The sequence below is a fragment of the Bos indicus x Bos taurus genome, chromosome 12, assembly GCF_003369695.1.
Source record: "Bos indicus x Bos taurus breed Angus x Brahman F1 hybrid chromosome 12, Bos_hybrid_MaternalHap_v2.0, whole genome shotgun sequence".
Lineage (NCBI taxonomy): Eukaryota > Metazoa > Chordata > Mammalia > Artiodactyla > Bovidae > Bos > Bos indicus x Bos taurus.
Window position 1 is genome coordinate 2,282,815 of NC_040087.1, and position 17,175 is coordinate 2,299,989.

Genomic DNA, 17,175 nt, shown 5'->3' on the forward strand with positions numbered 1-17,175 from the left:
CTTTTACTGTGAAGTACTAAGACAGGAGGGCCTGATGAGCAGAGTCTGTCCACATATCTTAGTGCCAGCTCTCAAAAAACCCTCTAATTACTTCTTGTGTGTTTGATTTCAAGCTTCCCTGCTGCAAGTGAAATTAGAATAAGTACAGAATAGGATGTCATCAAGGAGTTAAGTGGGATGTTATAGGTGTTTTCATGAAATGTGAAAGTAGATTTGAAATGACTACAGGTAATTTGTTAAGTGCATTCTTGAATTATTCTTATGGATAAGAGATGAGTAAAATGGTTTGAGAAGAGTCTGTCAATCTAAATGGCAGATTCTTTTTTGGGTGGTGGTTAAAATCAAGCTGGTTTTAGAAAAGGCAGAGGAACCAGAGATCAAATTGCCAATATCCGATGGATCATCGAAAAAGCAAGAGAGTTCCAGAAAAACATCTATTTCTGCATTATTGACCATGCTAAAGCCTTTGACTGTGTGGATCACAACAAACTGTGGAAAATTCTGAAAGATATGGGAATACCAGACTACCTTACCTGCCTTTCCCCCACTTTTTATAAGATAAATTGTTACCATTATTTTATTTATTGTGCTAGGTTTTTCAGATCACTGCTGATTCTCCTAGGGTAGTTTTACTATAATAGGTGTGAGCTGTTGTCTGTTGGCAGAGTTATCCTAATTACTTACATGTTGTTCTTTAGTTGCTAAGGGAAGGTGAAAGTGAAGTCGCTCATTCGTGTCTGACTCTTTGCAACCCCATGGACCATAGGCTCCTCTGTCTGAGGGATTTTCTAGACAAGAATACTGTAGTAGGTGGCCGTTTCATTCTCCAGGGAATCCTCCTGACCCAGGGATCGAACCCATACCTCCTTCATTGCCAAGTGGATTCTTTACCACTGAGCCACCAGTGGAAATCCCAGTTACATACATACTCTGATTATATTAATGGGTTTACAGAATGGAGGTGGTTGTGTCAAGATGGAAATACTCATTTAAAAATAATAATGAAGCTTTTTTGAAAAATACAGATGAAGTTTGAAATTTTAAGAAATTGTTAACATGTATAAGGATGTATTTTAGTGATTCGGAAAATTCTCATAGAACATGCTTTTTACAGTATTTTGACTACATTTTTCAGTAATCTTTTTCTTTATGTAGACCAGAGTCCTGTCTCTTCAAATGTTGCTACCTTGCCCAGTGTCTGCTCTTCGGAACAGTGTAGACTGGGGCTTGCCCAGTGGTGAGCTGGTGAATGTTTAACCGCCAGCTCTCTGGGTGAGGTGGTGCTCTGACCAGCAGCGTCAGCTGCTTCTGTCGTGTCAGTACTTCCAACATGGCAGGTTTTAACTGCTCATGTGATGTCAGTGGACATGGGGTGGGGGCGCTCTGGGCATGCGAAGCTCTCACAAAGCTGAGTGCAAGCTGGGGTCCGCATCCCATTGGCTGTCCCATCATTGCTGCTGCTTTCACAACTAAGATTGTGAATCATGAATCCCTTTATATTATAGTGTTATTCTTTTGTTGTAGTTATGACTAGATTATCACAAGTGCAGAATATTTGTGAGTATATGTCATTATCATGATAAAACTCGAATACTGACTTAATATAAGACTGTCGGTTTTTCTGTTTTTCAGTTGGGTGGAAAGCTTTGGACATGAGGGGCTTGGATTATTACTGGACATCTTGGAAAAGCTGATTAGTGGCAAAATGTAAGTATTGCTAATCATTATTTCCAGTTAAGCTACATTTGCATGTCCATGGATGATTCCAACACTGATATCTTTCATGCAGACAAGAAACAATTGTGAAGAAGAATCAGCACAAAGTCATACAGTGTCTGAAGGCCTTGATGAATACCCAGGTATGCACATAGGTAGCTGTATTGTTCTTTATTAGTTCTTACAGAAATTTTTATGAAGTGGAGTTATGTAATACAGAATTTGCACCAAAGTAATGTATTGCTTTGGTAAGCTCTTCAGTTTATAATGGAAAAATATTGAATTGTGTTGTTCTGGTTTTGTGTCAAATGAACTGTGTATCAACAGGAGATACTTGGGGATAAATAGACCCTCTTCTGCTGTTTCATTCTTTGTACACAGATTAATTCTCTTTTCCTCCTGTCCTTCCTCCCTACCTCAGTACCTCCCTGTCTGTCTGCGTTTTGGCTCCTCTTTCTTCTTCCCTTCCTTCCTTTTTAATTTTCAAAAGTATAGCATGAATCAGCTTGGAAGTCATACATGATTATTAAATATGATCTTCAGTAATACTTATTACCAAAGAATTAAGTTGGAAAAACTTAGTTTTTATAATCTAGGAATTTAAATCTTTAATGAAATTAATGTGAACAGATATGAACAGATCCCAGAGGTGGAGCAATGATACTTAATGCAAGTGCAGCTAATGCTTAAACAATGCATGTTTGAACTTCACTGATCCACGTACTTGAGGATTTTTTAAATAAATACATATTTGTACTGTAAAAGTATTTTGTCTTCCTTATGGTTTTTTTCAATAACATTTGCTTTTCTCTACCTTATTTTAAAAATATAGTATATAATGCATTTGACATATAAAATATATTAATCAACTGTTTTTGTTATTGGTAAGGAGTCAAGAGTAGGCTAAGTAAGTAAGTTTTTGGGGAATCAAGTATTATACTCAGATTTTTGACTGCCTGAGGAGTTGGTGCCCGTAGTGCCTGTGATGTGCAAGAGTAAGCTGTAATATTGAAACCAAATATAATATGGCTAATCTGCAGTTTGAATATTTAAGGAGCATACATTAGAAGAGAGAAATGGTTTTGCCCTGTACTGAAGTTCGGTTTCTCTAACAGTGTTTCTTTTCTTTCATACTGTTAACTGCAGAAGTTAGCTCTGTTCCAGGATGTGTCTCTAGCTCTAACATATAAATGTATCTACCTCCTGATCGTGTGCAAAAATGATAAGTGTTTTCGTTCATTAGACAGTGGGAGAGGAAATTTTACCTATGGTAGATGATGTGTGTTTTATGGCAAAACTGTATAGTTCTGATAATTTTTAAAAATTCATTTTAAAAATAAATCCTTAGAGAACTTCATACTTAAGTACTTGTTAAATTATTAACATTTACTTTTCTATTGATTAAATGCAGCAAAAAGTTACATTTTCTAATTATTTTTCTTACTGGACTATTTATGAATTTTTCATCATTTTCTGAAGCCTAAATTTCTGCTTTTAGCCAATGAAATATTTTTAACCTCCATGCTTTCTCTAATCAGATATAATTTCAGGGAAAATTTCTGTTATAGAAATCACAACCCCATTCTATGTTGAACTGATTGTTCTGTGACAGTTTGATTTTAGATATATTATGTAACTTAGTGAATAAAGGAATCAGACTGTTAATAAGGGGTTTCCCAACTGAGCCTGTAATGCTTGCTGTGGCGGCAGTTGGGGTGGGGGGTGGGACCGCCTAAAGTAGGAATATGAATTGGGAATATCAGTGGTGAAAGCTGAGTAAAAAAACTCAGGAATGTTTTTTAAAAACCAAAGGAGTATTTGAATCATAATTTGAATTTGAGAAGAATGTCATGGTTAAAGTGAGGGGTTATATAGGAGGTAATATTCTTACTTGGTTTGAGATCAAATTGGAAAGAGAGTAAACTTTATGTGTTTATATTCTAATTAATATAATGTGATTTAATTGTTATAGTAGTGGATCATTTTGTTTCTAGTTTATGTATATGGAGTTTATATATAGTTTATGTATATACATTAACTATATTATCATTTGCATTTATTGCTACCACTCATGCTGATACAAATAAAAAATTACTAAAAAACTTTACTGGTACTTGGAATTAGTATTTTAATGTCTGAATTGTAAAGTTAATTGTATGTGGGATTTTTTGGTTAATTTTTTTTCCCGTACCTACTGTCAAATCTGTATAAAAGTTAATTGAATGATGAAAAATATAGTCTTTAAGAGAAAAAACAAGTATGATACCTATTATGAGCAAATCTAATAGCATTGCATGCAATAGAATACTAAATAGAAGTTTATAGTAGTTTTTAACTAGAAGAAAATTTTGATTATTTATGAGAAAATAAAAACCAAGATAGCTTTTGGTGTGTTTCTTATGGCACTCAGCTAGCTCGCCTTGTTCCTGAAGCCAGTTTCTTCCTCTTTGCTGCTGGGATTAACTCACTGTGGATAGTTATTCAGCACTAGTGTTCGTGTGTTAGGCATGCTACACAGGATTTAGGGGATTCACCTTCCCCCATCGAACACAACTTCAGTGGCCCGAAATTCCATCTCTTAAGTAATAATAGGCCTCAAGTAGAATGCAAATGGAACCTGGCACTGGTTCTCAGTTTAGAACGCGTGTGTTTTCCTATAATCTGAAGTGGATTCTTGACATTAAGTGGAGAGACATTCTCAGACCTTCCGCAATTTGCCATCATCTCTCTAACCTTATAGTAGCCTTTATTTAATGCACTTTGAATGCCAGTGCTGGTAAGTTGACTGTTTCTCTCACAGTCCGTGGGTTTTGTTTTATTATTATTTTTTTTTTAAATAATCGAATGAGAAAAATTCTATAGAAGTATGAAGCAGTTCAATCTTTAGCTCTAGATACTCATTTGTGGTAATCTGGCCTCCTTCCAGTCTCAAAACAAGCACCGTCCAATATTCTATTGGCAAAGTCAAGAGAATATTGCCTGTGAAGAAGCTTTGAGTTCACAGGACGCTGGTGGGAACCAGGAGATCAGGGAATGCTCCCATTCTGATGCGGGAAGGGCAGGTGCTGGCCCAGGCCAGCCCAGTGTGTGGGAAGGGCAGGGAAGTGCTAGCCTCAGGTTATTAGGACAGAGCCAGCCTTTTGGTACTTGGTAATCAGTGGCTGATTGACTTTTTGAATTGGGTCTCAGTGATAATTTACAAACCTCTGACAATTCCCTGGAATGATTGTCAAGGCATGTTATAGTCTCTGGCTCCATGCCTGCTTTTCTTTGTTTCCAGGTATGAAACAGCTTCGGATATCACAAAAGTGAGCATTTCTTGGCTGCTTCTTTGTAAACATTTCCTTGTGGCCAACAGGATAGAGAAGTCACTTCAGAAATCATACCCTGGGGCCCTTGGCCCTTCTGTTTGTACTTCCTTCTTTTTACCTGTGTTCCTTAGACAGTGGTTTGAAGTGAGTGCAATATTTCACTACAATGTGAAGCTTCTTTAAATAAATGCCATTTACAAGATAGGAAAGATAAATAAGATTTCATAGCACTCAAAGCATTTGGATCTAAGATTGTTACAGATTTAACTTTGATACTGATGAGTGAATGAGTGAGTGAAGTCGCTCAGTTGTGTCCGACTCTTTGCGACCCCGTGGACTGTAGCCTACCAGGCTTCTCTGTCCATGGGATTCTCCAGGCATGAATACTGGAGTGGGTTACCATTTCCTTCTCCAGGGGATCTTCCCGACCCAGGGATCGAACCCAGGTCTCCTGCATTGGAGGCAGAAGCTTTAACCTCTGAGCCACCAGGGAAGCCTGGTGATACTGATATCTAATGCTAATTTTGAGTTTAATTGGGATTAAGGTCCTTTTTAGAGCTTGGTATTAATAGTAATTCTATTTAACTAATTTCTCACTCTTTAAAAGGATCCTCTGGGATGTAGCGTGAATAAATAGTACTGTTGTATTGCTTTCATTCATCCTCTGTTATTTGATATTTATCTCCCATAGATTGTAAGTGGGCCCTAAGAGAGGTATACATCTTTAAATCAAAATACTGAGTCGTTAATATAATTCCTTATTTTCCAGTAGGATGTGACATCCTAGCAGTAGCAAACAAACCTTGTTTACATTCAAAATCATCCCATTTATATTAATATTATGTGTTGTCTTTCTGATGACAAAATATCATTCTGATCAGAATACATATATTCTGCAGTAGTTTCTACATGGTATCAGCCCAAATCACCCTTCAGCTTCTGCCCATTTATGAACCAAGTGTTACTGTCTAGGCCTGCAGTGTGGAATGCGGTTATCACGTGCGGCTCCTGAGCCCTTGAGATGTGACCACTCTGAACTGAGATGTGCTCTGAGTGTGGAATACACATTGGATTTTGAATACTTAGGAGAAAAGAAAAAGTGAAAATATCTCATCAGTAAATGCTTTGTAGTGATTACATGTTGAAATGATGACCTTTTGGATGTATTGAAACGCTTCTATTAAATTGAGTTTTACTTTTTGCTTGGCATTTTACGTAGTGCCAGGGGTTCACACTGTAATTCTCGGACAGTGCTCTGTGGTCCTGTACCTCCTACCAGCCTGCCTTCCCACAGGAGAGTTCCTCCTGTGCATTTTGTGTGTGCCTATTGGGGATCTCAGTATTCCTCACTGCTTTTCCCTTTCTCTAGTTGGCCACCTGCCTATCTAATAATTGTCAGTTATGTTGCTGAAAATTACCTGTGAGCGGTCATCTGTATTTGATTGATTTTTTTAGTTTTTAATGTAAAGGGAATAGTTATATGAATTTTTTTTAGAATGTTATACATTCTTTATATTTTCTCACTTTACTACATGTACGAGTATAGTTTCTTATAAACATTCTTTTAATAACTGCATTTTCTTACCACTAAAATTTAACCCTTTTTCTCCAAATGCTGTAGTATGGCTTGGAAAGAATTATGAGTGAAGAGAGGAGTCTTTCTTTGCTAGCCAGAGCCATTGATCCTGAGCAGCCTGGCATGATGATGGATGTGGTTAAGCTCCTTTCTGCAGTGTGCATCGTAGGGGAGGAAAGCATGTAAGTCTCAACTTGTTTCTCTCGTTACACAGTAATTTAATACAGTTTGATTCAATAATGTTTTCATTATTCTATTTTAGTCTAGAATTTATTTTAAATAAATGAAGTATACTTAAGCAGCTTATTTAGATTCATATTGGCTGAACAGAAATGAAAAATTTTTTTCTCTTAATTGATACAGTAGTTAAGGACTGACATGTTTCTATGAAAAATGGATTTCTTTATTATTTTTAAACTGTTTTGAACTCAGACCTTGAATAAATAGTCTAAATGAAGACTTTGAAAAATATACAGATTGGTTCTGTTTCTTATGATTTTTTTCAGATAGAAGTATTAGTGAATAATTGATACTGTAATGGTTGAGGGTAGAATGTGTTGACCATAAAGTGTATCGTAAAGTTTAAACTTTAAAGACGTTATCTACAATTTCTAAAGCTGTAACTAAAAAGCCATTACATGTATTGAAAGATAAAGATAAACCTTTTGTCTTTTTAAGGAAGATTAGTGTTCTTATTACAAGAGAGCATTTAAAAATTACTTAAAATGCCTTTTATATATGGTAAAGATATTCAAACTGAACAACCAACAGAGCAAACAGAAATGGCCTTCTGACCTCCTAAGTGTGGGCAGAGCCCTATGAGTGAAACCCCCAGCACACATTGGAAACTTGTCCATGGGGGGCCTGTGGGTCCGCTGACTGGAGCCCTGCTCAGCTGGACTTTGCTGGGGAGGCAGCAGGCACCACGTGGCTGGTGCCCCTCCCTGGATGAGGCCAAGTCTGCTGCAGTCCCAGCTGCAAAGCCATGCGTGCAGCTTTAGCACTCTCCCGTTTTAAGAAGGTCACCCAAGGGTGAATTTAATGTAGAAGCATGGTGTGCCTCCTCTGTGCTCCCCTCGCCTCTCTTTCTCTCTGCTCCCTGTGTCTTCTTCCTCTTCCCCCTCCTCCCCTGCGTCCTGTGCCTTCTCTTTTCTCTTCCTTCTTCCCTTCTTGTCCTTCTCTTCCTTTATCCTCTTTCTCCTTTTCCTCCTTCCTCTTCTACTCTTTTTCCTTCACTTCCATATTACTTTTATTATTTCTTGACTTCAGATAGATTGTTTAAATGATGTAAAGAACTGTTAGGACTAAAGTGTCTATGTCCACAAACTGAGATTTTACAGTATACCGGGTACTGTTAGCATAAGTATTCTTTAAAGAAATAGCAAGTATATTTCTTACATAACCACCATTCTTTATATTTGACTATAATTACTTACTGCTGTATGTGTTTGGCCACCAGAAGTTCATTTACTTACACTCAAGGCAGAGTAGAGTTGTAGTGATTAAAAGCAGTCTGGATCCTCATCCTTGCTCTAGCACTCTACCATTTAGTAGATGTGAGACCTTAGACAAATTGCTTAACCCTTTTCTGCTTCAGTTTCCTAACTTACAGAATAGAATAGCAATAATACCTACTTTATAGAATGACGTACATTAAAACTAGCTAATATTAATATTTATAACAGTTTATATAGTACCTGATGTGTAGTAAGCACTATATAAATGTTTGACAAATAAATATGATCATAGGGTTATTATGAGGAATAAATGAATATTTAACATGGTTTCTGCTTGATATGTGCTATGTAATCAGTAAGACACTTATAAAATGTTACTGCTTGCCTAGAAGTAGTGACTCTGGAGCGTAGTAGGTTAAGCTACTAATTTTGAGTTACTTGGGTTATTTGCTGTTTGCAGTTTAATTTGTAATTTTCCAATAGCCTTGAAGAAGTCTTAGAAGCTTTAACATCAGCTGGAGAAGAAAGAAGAATTGACAGATTTTCTTCTATTGTGGAAGGTCTTCGGCACAATTCAGTTCAGTTGCAAGTAGGTTTCATGTTTATCATTAATATATTTTGTAAATGTTTACTGACTGACTTATATTTAATAATAACATGTAAAACTGTTCAGATCAGTTCAGTCACTCAGTCATGTCCAACTCTTTGCGACCCCATGAATTGAAGCATGCCAGGCCTCCCTGTCCATCACCAACTCACAGAGTTCACTCAGACTCATGTCCATCGAGTTGGTGATGCCATCGAGCCATCTCATCCTCTGTCATCCCCTTCTCCTCCTGCCCCCAATCCCTCCCAGCATCAGGGTCTTTTCCAGTGAGTCGACTCTTTGCATGAGGTGGCCAAAGTATTGGAGTTTCAGCTTCAGTATCAGTCCTCCTATCGGAAAAATTGAGAGTTTTCATGAGTAAAGAGACTGAGGTATACGTAGAGATGTTCAGATATTTTAAGTGCTCCCAAAACATCATGTTAGATTGAAACATTATAGTACCCAAGTTACCTATCTAATATTCATTTAATTTTTCTTTCTTGACACAATAATTTTATTGCTATAATTTTTGTTATAGCCATTGCTAATCAAACGTGAGTATCTTTAAAGAATTATTGTAGCCTGATTTCTATCTTCAAATTTTAAAAAATCTAATTGATGTGGTTGGGACCTGGCTATAGAGAATTTTTAAAGATCCTCAGATGATTTTAATGCATAATAAAATTTGGAAACTGAGGTTGCTAATAGATATGAAGTAAATCTGTTTTACACTTAGACATTATAGTTTTAAATTTTATTTTAAAACTGTATACCTTAGCCATTTAGTTGTTCTCAACTTGGTAGGAATAGAATAGCCAGATCTTAGTGTTAAATTAATAAAAATGAGCACCATATTTGATGACAAATCAGAAAACGTTCACTTAGTTCAATCGCTCAGTTGTGTGTGACTCTTGCCAGCTTGCCAGGTTTCCCTGTCCATCACCAACTTACTGAGCTTGCTCAAACTCATGTCCGTCGAGTTGGTGATGCCATCCAACCATCTCATCCTCTGTCACCTCCTTTTCTGACTACCTTCAATGTTTCCCAGCATCAGGGTCTTTTCAGAGGACCTGCTGTTTGTATCAGGTGGCCAAAGTATTGGAGCTTCAGCTTCAGCATCAGTCCTTCCAATGAATATTCAGGACTGATTTCCTTTAGGATGGACTGGTTGGATCTCCTTGCAGTCCAGGGGACTCTTCTTCTCCAAGAGTCTTCTCCAACACTACAGTTCAAAAGCATGAATTCTTTGGCTCTCAGCTTTCTTTATAGTCCAACTCTCACATCCATACATGACTACTGGAAAACCTTAGCTTTGACTAGATAGACCTTTGTTGGCAAAGTAGTGTCTCTGCCTTTTAATATGCTATCTAGGTTGGTCATAGCTTTTCTTCGAAGGAGCAAGTGTCTTTTGATTTCATGGCTGCAGTCACCATCGGCAGTCACTTTGGAGCTTAGGAAAGGAAAGTCTGTCACTATTTCCATTGTTTCCCCATCTATTTGCAATGACATGATGCAGTCAGATGCCATAATCTTCCTTTTTTGAATGTTGAGTTTTAAGCCAGCCTTTTCACTCTCCTCTTTCACTTTCATCAAGAGGCTCTTTAGTTCCTCTTCACTTTCTGCCATAAATGTGGTGTCATCTGTGTATCTGAGGTTATTGATATTTCTCCCAGCAATCTTGATTCTAGCTTGTGCTTCATCCAGCCCAGCATTTCACATGATGTGCTCTGTATAGAAGTTAAATAAGCAGGGTGATAATATACAGCCTTAATGTACTCCTTTCCCAATTTGAAACCAGCCTGTTGTTCCATCTCTGGTTCTAACTGTTGCTTCTTGACCTGCAATACAGATTTCTCAGGAGGCAGGTCAGGTGGTCTGCTGTTCCCGTCTCTTTAAGAATTTTCCACGGTTTTTAGTGATCCACACAGTGAAAGGTTTGGTGAAGTTAATAAAGCAGAATTAGATGTTTTTCTGTAACTGTTGCTTTTTCTGTGATCCAGTGATGTTTTTCATTTGGTCTCTGGTTCCTCTGCCTTTTCTAAATCCAGCTTGAACATCTGGGAGTTCTCGGTTCACATACTGTTGAAGCCTTGCTTGGAGAATTTTGAGCATTGCTTTGCTAGCATGTGAGATGAATGCAATTGTGCGGTAGTTTGAACATACTTTGACATTTCTTTTCTTTGGAATTTGAATGAAAACTGACCTTTTCCAGTCCTGTGGCCACTGCTGAATTTTCTAAATTTGCTGATATATTGAATGCAGCACTTTCACAGAATTAACTTTTAGGATTTGAACTGACTCGCCTGGAGTCCCATCACCTCCACGAGCTTTGTTAGTAGTGATGGTTCCTAAGGCCCACTTGACTTCACATTCCAGGACGTCTGGCTCTAGGTGAGTGATCACAGCATCGTGGTTATCTGGATCATTAAGGTCTTTTTTTGTATAGTTCCTCTGTGTATTCTTGCCATCTCTTTTTAATATCTTCTGCTTCTATTAGGTTCATACTCTTTCTGTCCTTTATTGAGCCCGTCTTTCCATGAATGTTCCCTTGGTATCTCTAATTTTTTTGAAGAGATCTCTAGTCTTTCCCATTCTGTTGTTTTCCTCTGTTTCTTTGCATTGATCACTGAGGAAGGCTTTCTTATCTCTCTATGTTATTCTTTGGAACTTTGCATTCAAATGGGTGTATCTTTCCTTTCTCCTTTGCCTTTCTCTTCTCTTCTTTTTTTCAGCTATTTGTAAGGTCTCCTCAGACAACCAATTTTACTCTTTGCATTTCTTTTTCATGGGGATGGTCTTGATCACTGTCTCCTATACAATGTCATGAACCTCCATCTATAGTTCTTCACTGTCTATCAGATCTAATCCCTTGAATCTATTTGTCACTTCTACTGTATAATTGTAAGGGCTTTGATTTAGGTCATTCCTGAATGGTCTCGTGCTTTTCCCTACTTTCTTCAATTTCAGTCTGAATTTGGCAGTAAGGAGTTCATGATCTGAGCCACAGGCAGCTCCCGGTCTTGTTTTTGTTGACTGTATAGAGCTGCTCCATGTTTGGCTGCAAAGAATATAATCAGTCTGACTTAGGTATTGACCATCTGGTGATGTCCATGTGTAGAGTGTTCTCCTGTGTTGTTGGAAGGTGTTTGCTATGACCAGTGCCTTCTCTTGGCAAAACTAGTATTCTTTGTCCAGCTTCATTTTGTACTCCAAGGCCAGAAAGTAAGGTATTGCCTAATTAATGATTTTTTATAACCTTTCTGAGGATGGTGTTTGTGAATCTCCTTCTGATGGCAGCATTTGCTGATGGCAGTGATGAGCCCTGTGTGATTGGTGTCTCTGGGAAGTAGGCAGCTTTGAAGGTCTGAGTCCAGTGTGGTCACTCTTGCATGAGTCCAGTCCCTGGAGCTTCTGGAAATGAGCCCGTCTTTCCTCATGTGGGAGTGGAGGCTGGGCTGTATGTCTGCTCCTGAGTTCAGTCCTGATTCTCGTTTGCTTGTGGGCTGGGGCCTGTTCATTCGTATACCTTTACCCTTTTTTCCCCTTCCCTCCTTTCTCATTGGCCCCGGATTTCTTGTTCACCACAGTTCTAATGAAGAGTGAACCTGAAAGAACCTGTGTAGAGAAAAGCTGAGCAATCACTTTATCTGAATTTTCCTCTAAGACTCTTGTACCTTTAACTTGTATAGTATTTGTGCAAATCCTAGTAGGTTATTAGATTAATTTTGGTAATTTCTGCAGCATATTAGAAATTATCTCTAATTTTAAAAAATCTCAGTATAAAATGTGATAGTTACATGTAAAGTTTAAGTAAACATCTTTTTGTTCTAATACATGCTTTTCATATTTAATGACACACATATACAGGAATGATAAAATGAATAGAATTTTGAATCAGCCAGACTTGAATCTGAATCCAGCTTTTCACATCCTTCCTTTATGAGATTCTAGATCTCTTCCTCAATCTTTTCTATACCTCAGTTTTCTCAGTTTCAAGATGCGATAATCTCAGTACCTAGCTCATTGTTGATGCAAGGATTACATAGGATATGAATTCAAATGCTTAGTACACTGCTTAGTTCATTAACAGAAGCATTCACTAAATGCTGGTTTTGAAAAGTATTTTAGTAAATTGAAAAGACAAAGTCCGTGGAGATTAAATGTGATCTTCCATTTTTTAAGCAAACATTACCAGTGCTGATATTAAAATTGGTACTTAACTATGCAACATTTAATGAAAATTTATTTTAAAAAATTTATATTCACACATGAATGCATGCACAAATTTTTATAGTGGTTTTATTTGTCATAGCTCCACACTGTGAACAACCCCGATGTCCCTCAACAGGTGGGTGGTTACACTGTGGTACACCTGTACTTAGAATACCCTTCGACATTAGAAAGGATGAACTACTAATTTATATAACTTGCATGGATCTTGAGAGAATTATCCAGATTGAAAAATGCTAGTCCTAAAAGGTTACACGCTGTGTGATTCCATTCTTGAAATCAAATGGAATGTGATTCCATTCCTGGAATCAAACTAAATTATAGAGAGCAGTTCTCTAAGAACAAGTTACTGCTTTACTGGTTTTCAAAAGCTGTCATGGGGTCTGAAAAAGTGCTGGACATGTCTACAAATAATAGCAGGGAGGAATGTTGTGTGATTAAAGCTGTTCTGTATCTTAATTGTGCACATGGTTATAGAAATCTGTACATGTGATGAAATTGTGTAGAACTGTACATGCATCCACAGTTGAGTGTAAAGCTGGTAAAATCTGAAAAATCTCTGTGGATAGTAGCAATTTCAGCTTCTTGGTTTCAGTATTGTACTATACTGATGCAGGATGTTACCAATGGGAGGAATTGTGTGAGGAGTACTGAGGACTAATATGTATTTTTTTTCCCAAACTTGCCATGAACCTGTAATTACATCAAAATAAAAGGTTTAAATCTTGATAAAATTGAGCTTCCAACTTTTTTTTTTTGCATCATTATTACATCATTTGATATTTGAAAGGTGTGAGGGAAAAGCTATGAAGGGCTTGCTAAGACCTAAGCCAAGTTCTGCCTAGGCACGTTACAGCGTTGGCTCATTAAATGGGAAGTTTGACCTTTGTTGTTGTTGTTTAGTCACTAAATTGTGTCCAACTCTTTGTGACCCCGTGGACTGTAGCCCGCCAGGCTCCTCTGTCATGGGACTTCCCAGGAGGGTCAGTGGAGCAGACTGCTGTTTCCTCCTGCAGGGACTCTTCCCTGCCCAGGGACCGGACCTGGGTCTCCTGCTTGGCAGGCAGACTCTTTACCACTGAGCCACCTGAGAAGCCCTAGGTGGTTTATACTTTTTGGTTATTATAATGCTACTGTGAATATTTGTGGAGATGATATTTTTAAACAGCTGATAATTTGCCTTAGTGTTGGGGCGTTAAGGGTGGAGAGGAGGGGCCTGCAGCAGCCACTTCCTGGACAGCTGTGAAACCATGCAGTCAATTCACTTCTTGAGAAATTGTTACCAGGATGCAGGTGGCTGATTATATTTGCTTTTATGAAACCAATTGCCTTATTAATTATATTTTCTGTTATGCTTAGTAATATTTTTTTTTAAGTCCTATAAACACTGAAGTTTCTTGATAAAATTTTTAAAGTTTAATTTTCATTGAGAAGTAAAGGTCATTAGCATCATTTAAATTTCTTTGTTGTTTTTCTGATAAGTTCAGGTTAAATTTGTGTGGTCTTGATTAAGAACAGACAATGGGAAGAATTTTGCTAAATTCTAATATCCCTACTGAATAGTTTTGTTGAGAGTTTTTACACTAATGGACGTTTCTTCTTATAAAGCCAAATATATGAAATAGCTAACAGGTAAGAAGTTAAAAGTAAAGATATTATTTTCCAGATAGCTAACTTAGGGGGAGATAACTAAATTCTTTTTCTGGGATTGCTTGTGCTCTATTTCCTTTGAAATCGTCAAACAATACTGTAGTAGTAATAGCTAAATATCTTTTCTTTTTGGGTGTTTCTCAATTAAATACAAATAAAAAATATTTTAGCACTGGCCAGTTATCAGTTTTCCAATAAGGCTCTAAGCACCCATTTTATTCCATTAGCTATATAAGTTGCACTTATTAAAATGTACTAGACAGGAGTGATACTAGCAAATCAAATAAAAAATAAACTTTGTCTCTGAATGAGGTAGAAACCAGTTGTTTGCCTTTAAATTGGAGAAAATGGGAGATAGTAACATTTAAAAAAATCCTCATTGTTTTTTTATTGCAAAATATATTTATTCCAAAGTACTTTTTAAAGGACGATTGTTACATTTTCTTGAGTCTGGTAATAGTAATTATGAAGATAATGTGACTGCTTCTGATTTTGATAGAATTGAGCAGACTTCCACCCCTTTCTCCAAATAGTATAGTAAGAAAGTGCCAAATTGAGTACCATCAATAACTTAAAATTATTTCAGGATTTCAGTTCAGTTCAGTTCAGTCACGCAGTTGTGTCCGACTCTTTGCAATTCCATGAACCGCACTACTCCAGGCCTCCCTGTCCATCATCAACACCCGGAGTCCACCGAAACCCATGTCCATTGAGTCGATGATGCCATCCAACCTTCTCATCCTCTGTCATCCGCTTCTCCTCCTGCCCTCAATCTTTCTCAGCATCAGGGTCTTTTCAAAGGAGTCAGCTCTTTGCATCAGGTGGGCAAAATATTGGAGTTCAACTTCAACATCAGTCCTTCCAGTGAATATTCAGGACTGATTTCCTTTAGGATGGACTGGTTGGATTTCCTTGCAGTCCAAGGGACTCTCAAGAGTCTTCTCCAACACCACAGTTCAAAAGCATCAGTTCGTTGGCGCTCAGCTTTCTTTATAGTCCAACTCTCACATCCATACATGACTACTGGAAAAACCATAGCCCTGACTAGACGGACATTTGTTAACAAAGTAATGTCTTTGCTTTTTAATATGCTATCTAGGTTGGTCATAACTTTCCTTCCAAGGATTAAGCGTCTTTTAATTTCAGTTACTTTGGAGACCAGAAAAATAAAGTCAGCCACTGTTTCCACATCTATTTGCCATGAAGTGATGGAACCGGATGCCATGATCTTAGTTTTCTGAATGTTGAGCTTTAAAGCCAAAATTTTAACTTGCCTCTTTCATATTCTTCAAGAGGTTTTTTAGTTCCTCTTCACTTTCTGCCAGAAGGGTGGTGTCATCTGCATATCTCAGGTTATTGATATTTCTCCCGGCAATCTTGATTCCAGCTTATGCTTCATCTAGCCTAGCGTTTCTCATGATGTGCTTTGCACATAAGTTAAGTAAGCAGGGTGACAATATACAGCCTTGACGTACTCCTTTTCCTATTTGTAACCAGTCTGTTGTTCCATATCCAGTTCTAACTGTTGTTTCTGACCTGCATACAGGTTTCTCAAGGGGTAGGTCAGGTGGCCTGGTATTCCCATCTTTTTAAGAATTTTCCACGGTTTACTGTGATCCACACAGTCGAAGTCTTTGGCATAGTCAGTAAAGCAGAAATAGATGTTTTTCTGGAACTCTCTTGCTTTTTTTGATGATCCAGCAGATGTTGGTAATTTGATCTCTGGTTCCTCTGCCTTCTCTAAAACTAGCTTGAACATCTGGAAGTTCATGGTTCATGTATTGCTGAAGCCTGGCTTGGAGAATTTTAAGCATTATTTTACTAGAGTGTGAGATCAGTGCAAGTGTGTGGTAGTTTGAGCATTCTTTGGCATTGCGTTTCTTTGGGATTGGAATGAAAACTGACCTTTTCCAGTCCTGTGGCCACTGCTGAGTTTTCTAAATTTGCTGACATACTGAGTGCAGCACTTTCACAGCATCATCTTTCAGGATTTGAGATAGCTCAGCTGGAATTCCATCACCTCCACTAGCTTTGTTCGTAGTGATGGTTCCTAAGGCCCACTTGACTTCACATTCAAGGATATCTGGCTCTAGGTGAGTGATCACACCATCGTGATTATCTGGGTCATGAAGATCTTTTTTGTACAGTTCTTCTGTGTATTCTTGCCACCTCTTTTTAATATCTTCTGCTTCTGTTAGGTCCATACCATTTCTGGCCTTGATTGTACCGATCTTTGCATGAAATATTCCCTTGGTATCTCTAATTTTCTTGAAGAGATCTCTAGTCTTTCCCATTCTGTTGTTTTTCCTCTATTTTTTTTTTTTCCATTGATCGCTGAGGAAGGCTTTCTTATCTCTCCTTGCTGTTCGTTGGAACTGTGCATTCAAATGCTTATATCTTTCCTTTTCTCCTTTGCTTTTCACTTCCCTTCTTTTCAAAGTTATTTGTAATGCCTCCTCAGACAGCCATTTTGCTTTTTTGGATTTGTTTTCTTGGGGATGGTCTTGATTCCTGTCTCCTATACAATGTCAGGAACCTCTGTCCATAGTTCATCAGGTACTCTGTCTATCAGATCTAGTCCCTTAAATCTATTTCTCACTTCCACTGTATAGTCTTAAGGGATTTGATTTAGTCATACCTGAATGATCT

The 17,175-nt window shown here is 37.7% G+C and overlaps 1 protein-coding gene across 1 annotated transcript in view; it reads left to right on the top strand.

The window, feature by feature from the left end:
• Positions 1 to 17,175, top strand: part of DIAPH3 (diaphanous related formin 3) — a 563,088-nt gene that overhangs the window by 166,304 nt on the left and 379,609 nt on the right. Inside the window, exons 6-9 of the mRNA XM_027557103.1 lie at positions 1,633 to 1,707; positions 1,790 to 1,859; positions 6,649 to 6,785; positions 8,544 to 8,649. Coding sequence (XP_027412904.1) covers positions 1,633 to 1,707; positions 1,790 to 1,859; positions 6,649 to 6,785; positions 8,544 to 8,649 — 388 coding nt within the window. The remainder of the gene's footprint in view (positions 1 to 1,632; positions 1,708 to 1,789; positions 1,860 to 6,648; positions 6,786 to 8,543; positions 8,650 to 17,175) is intronic.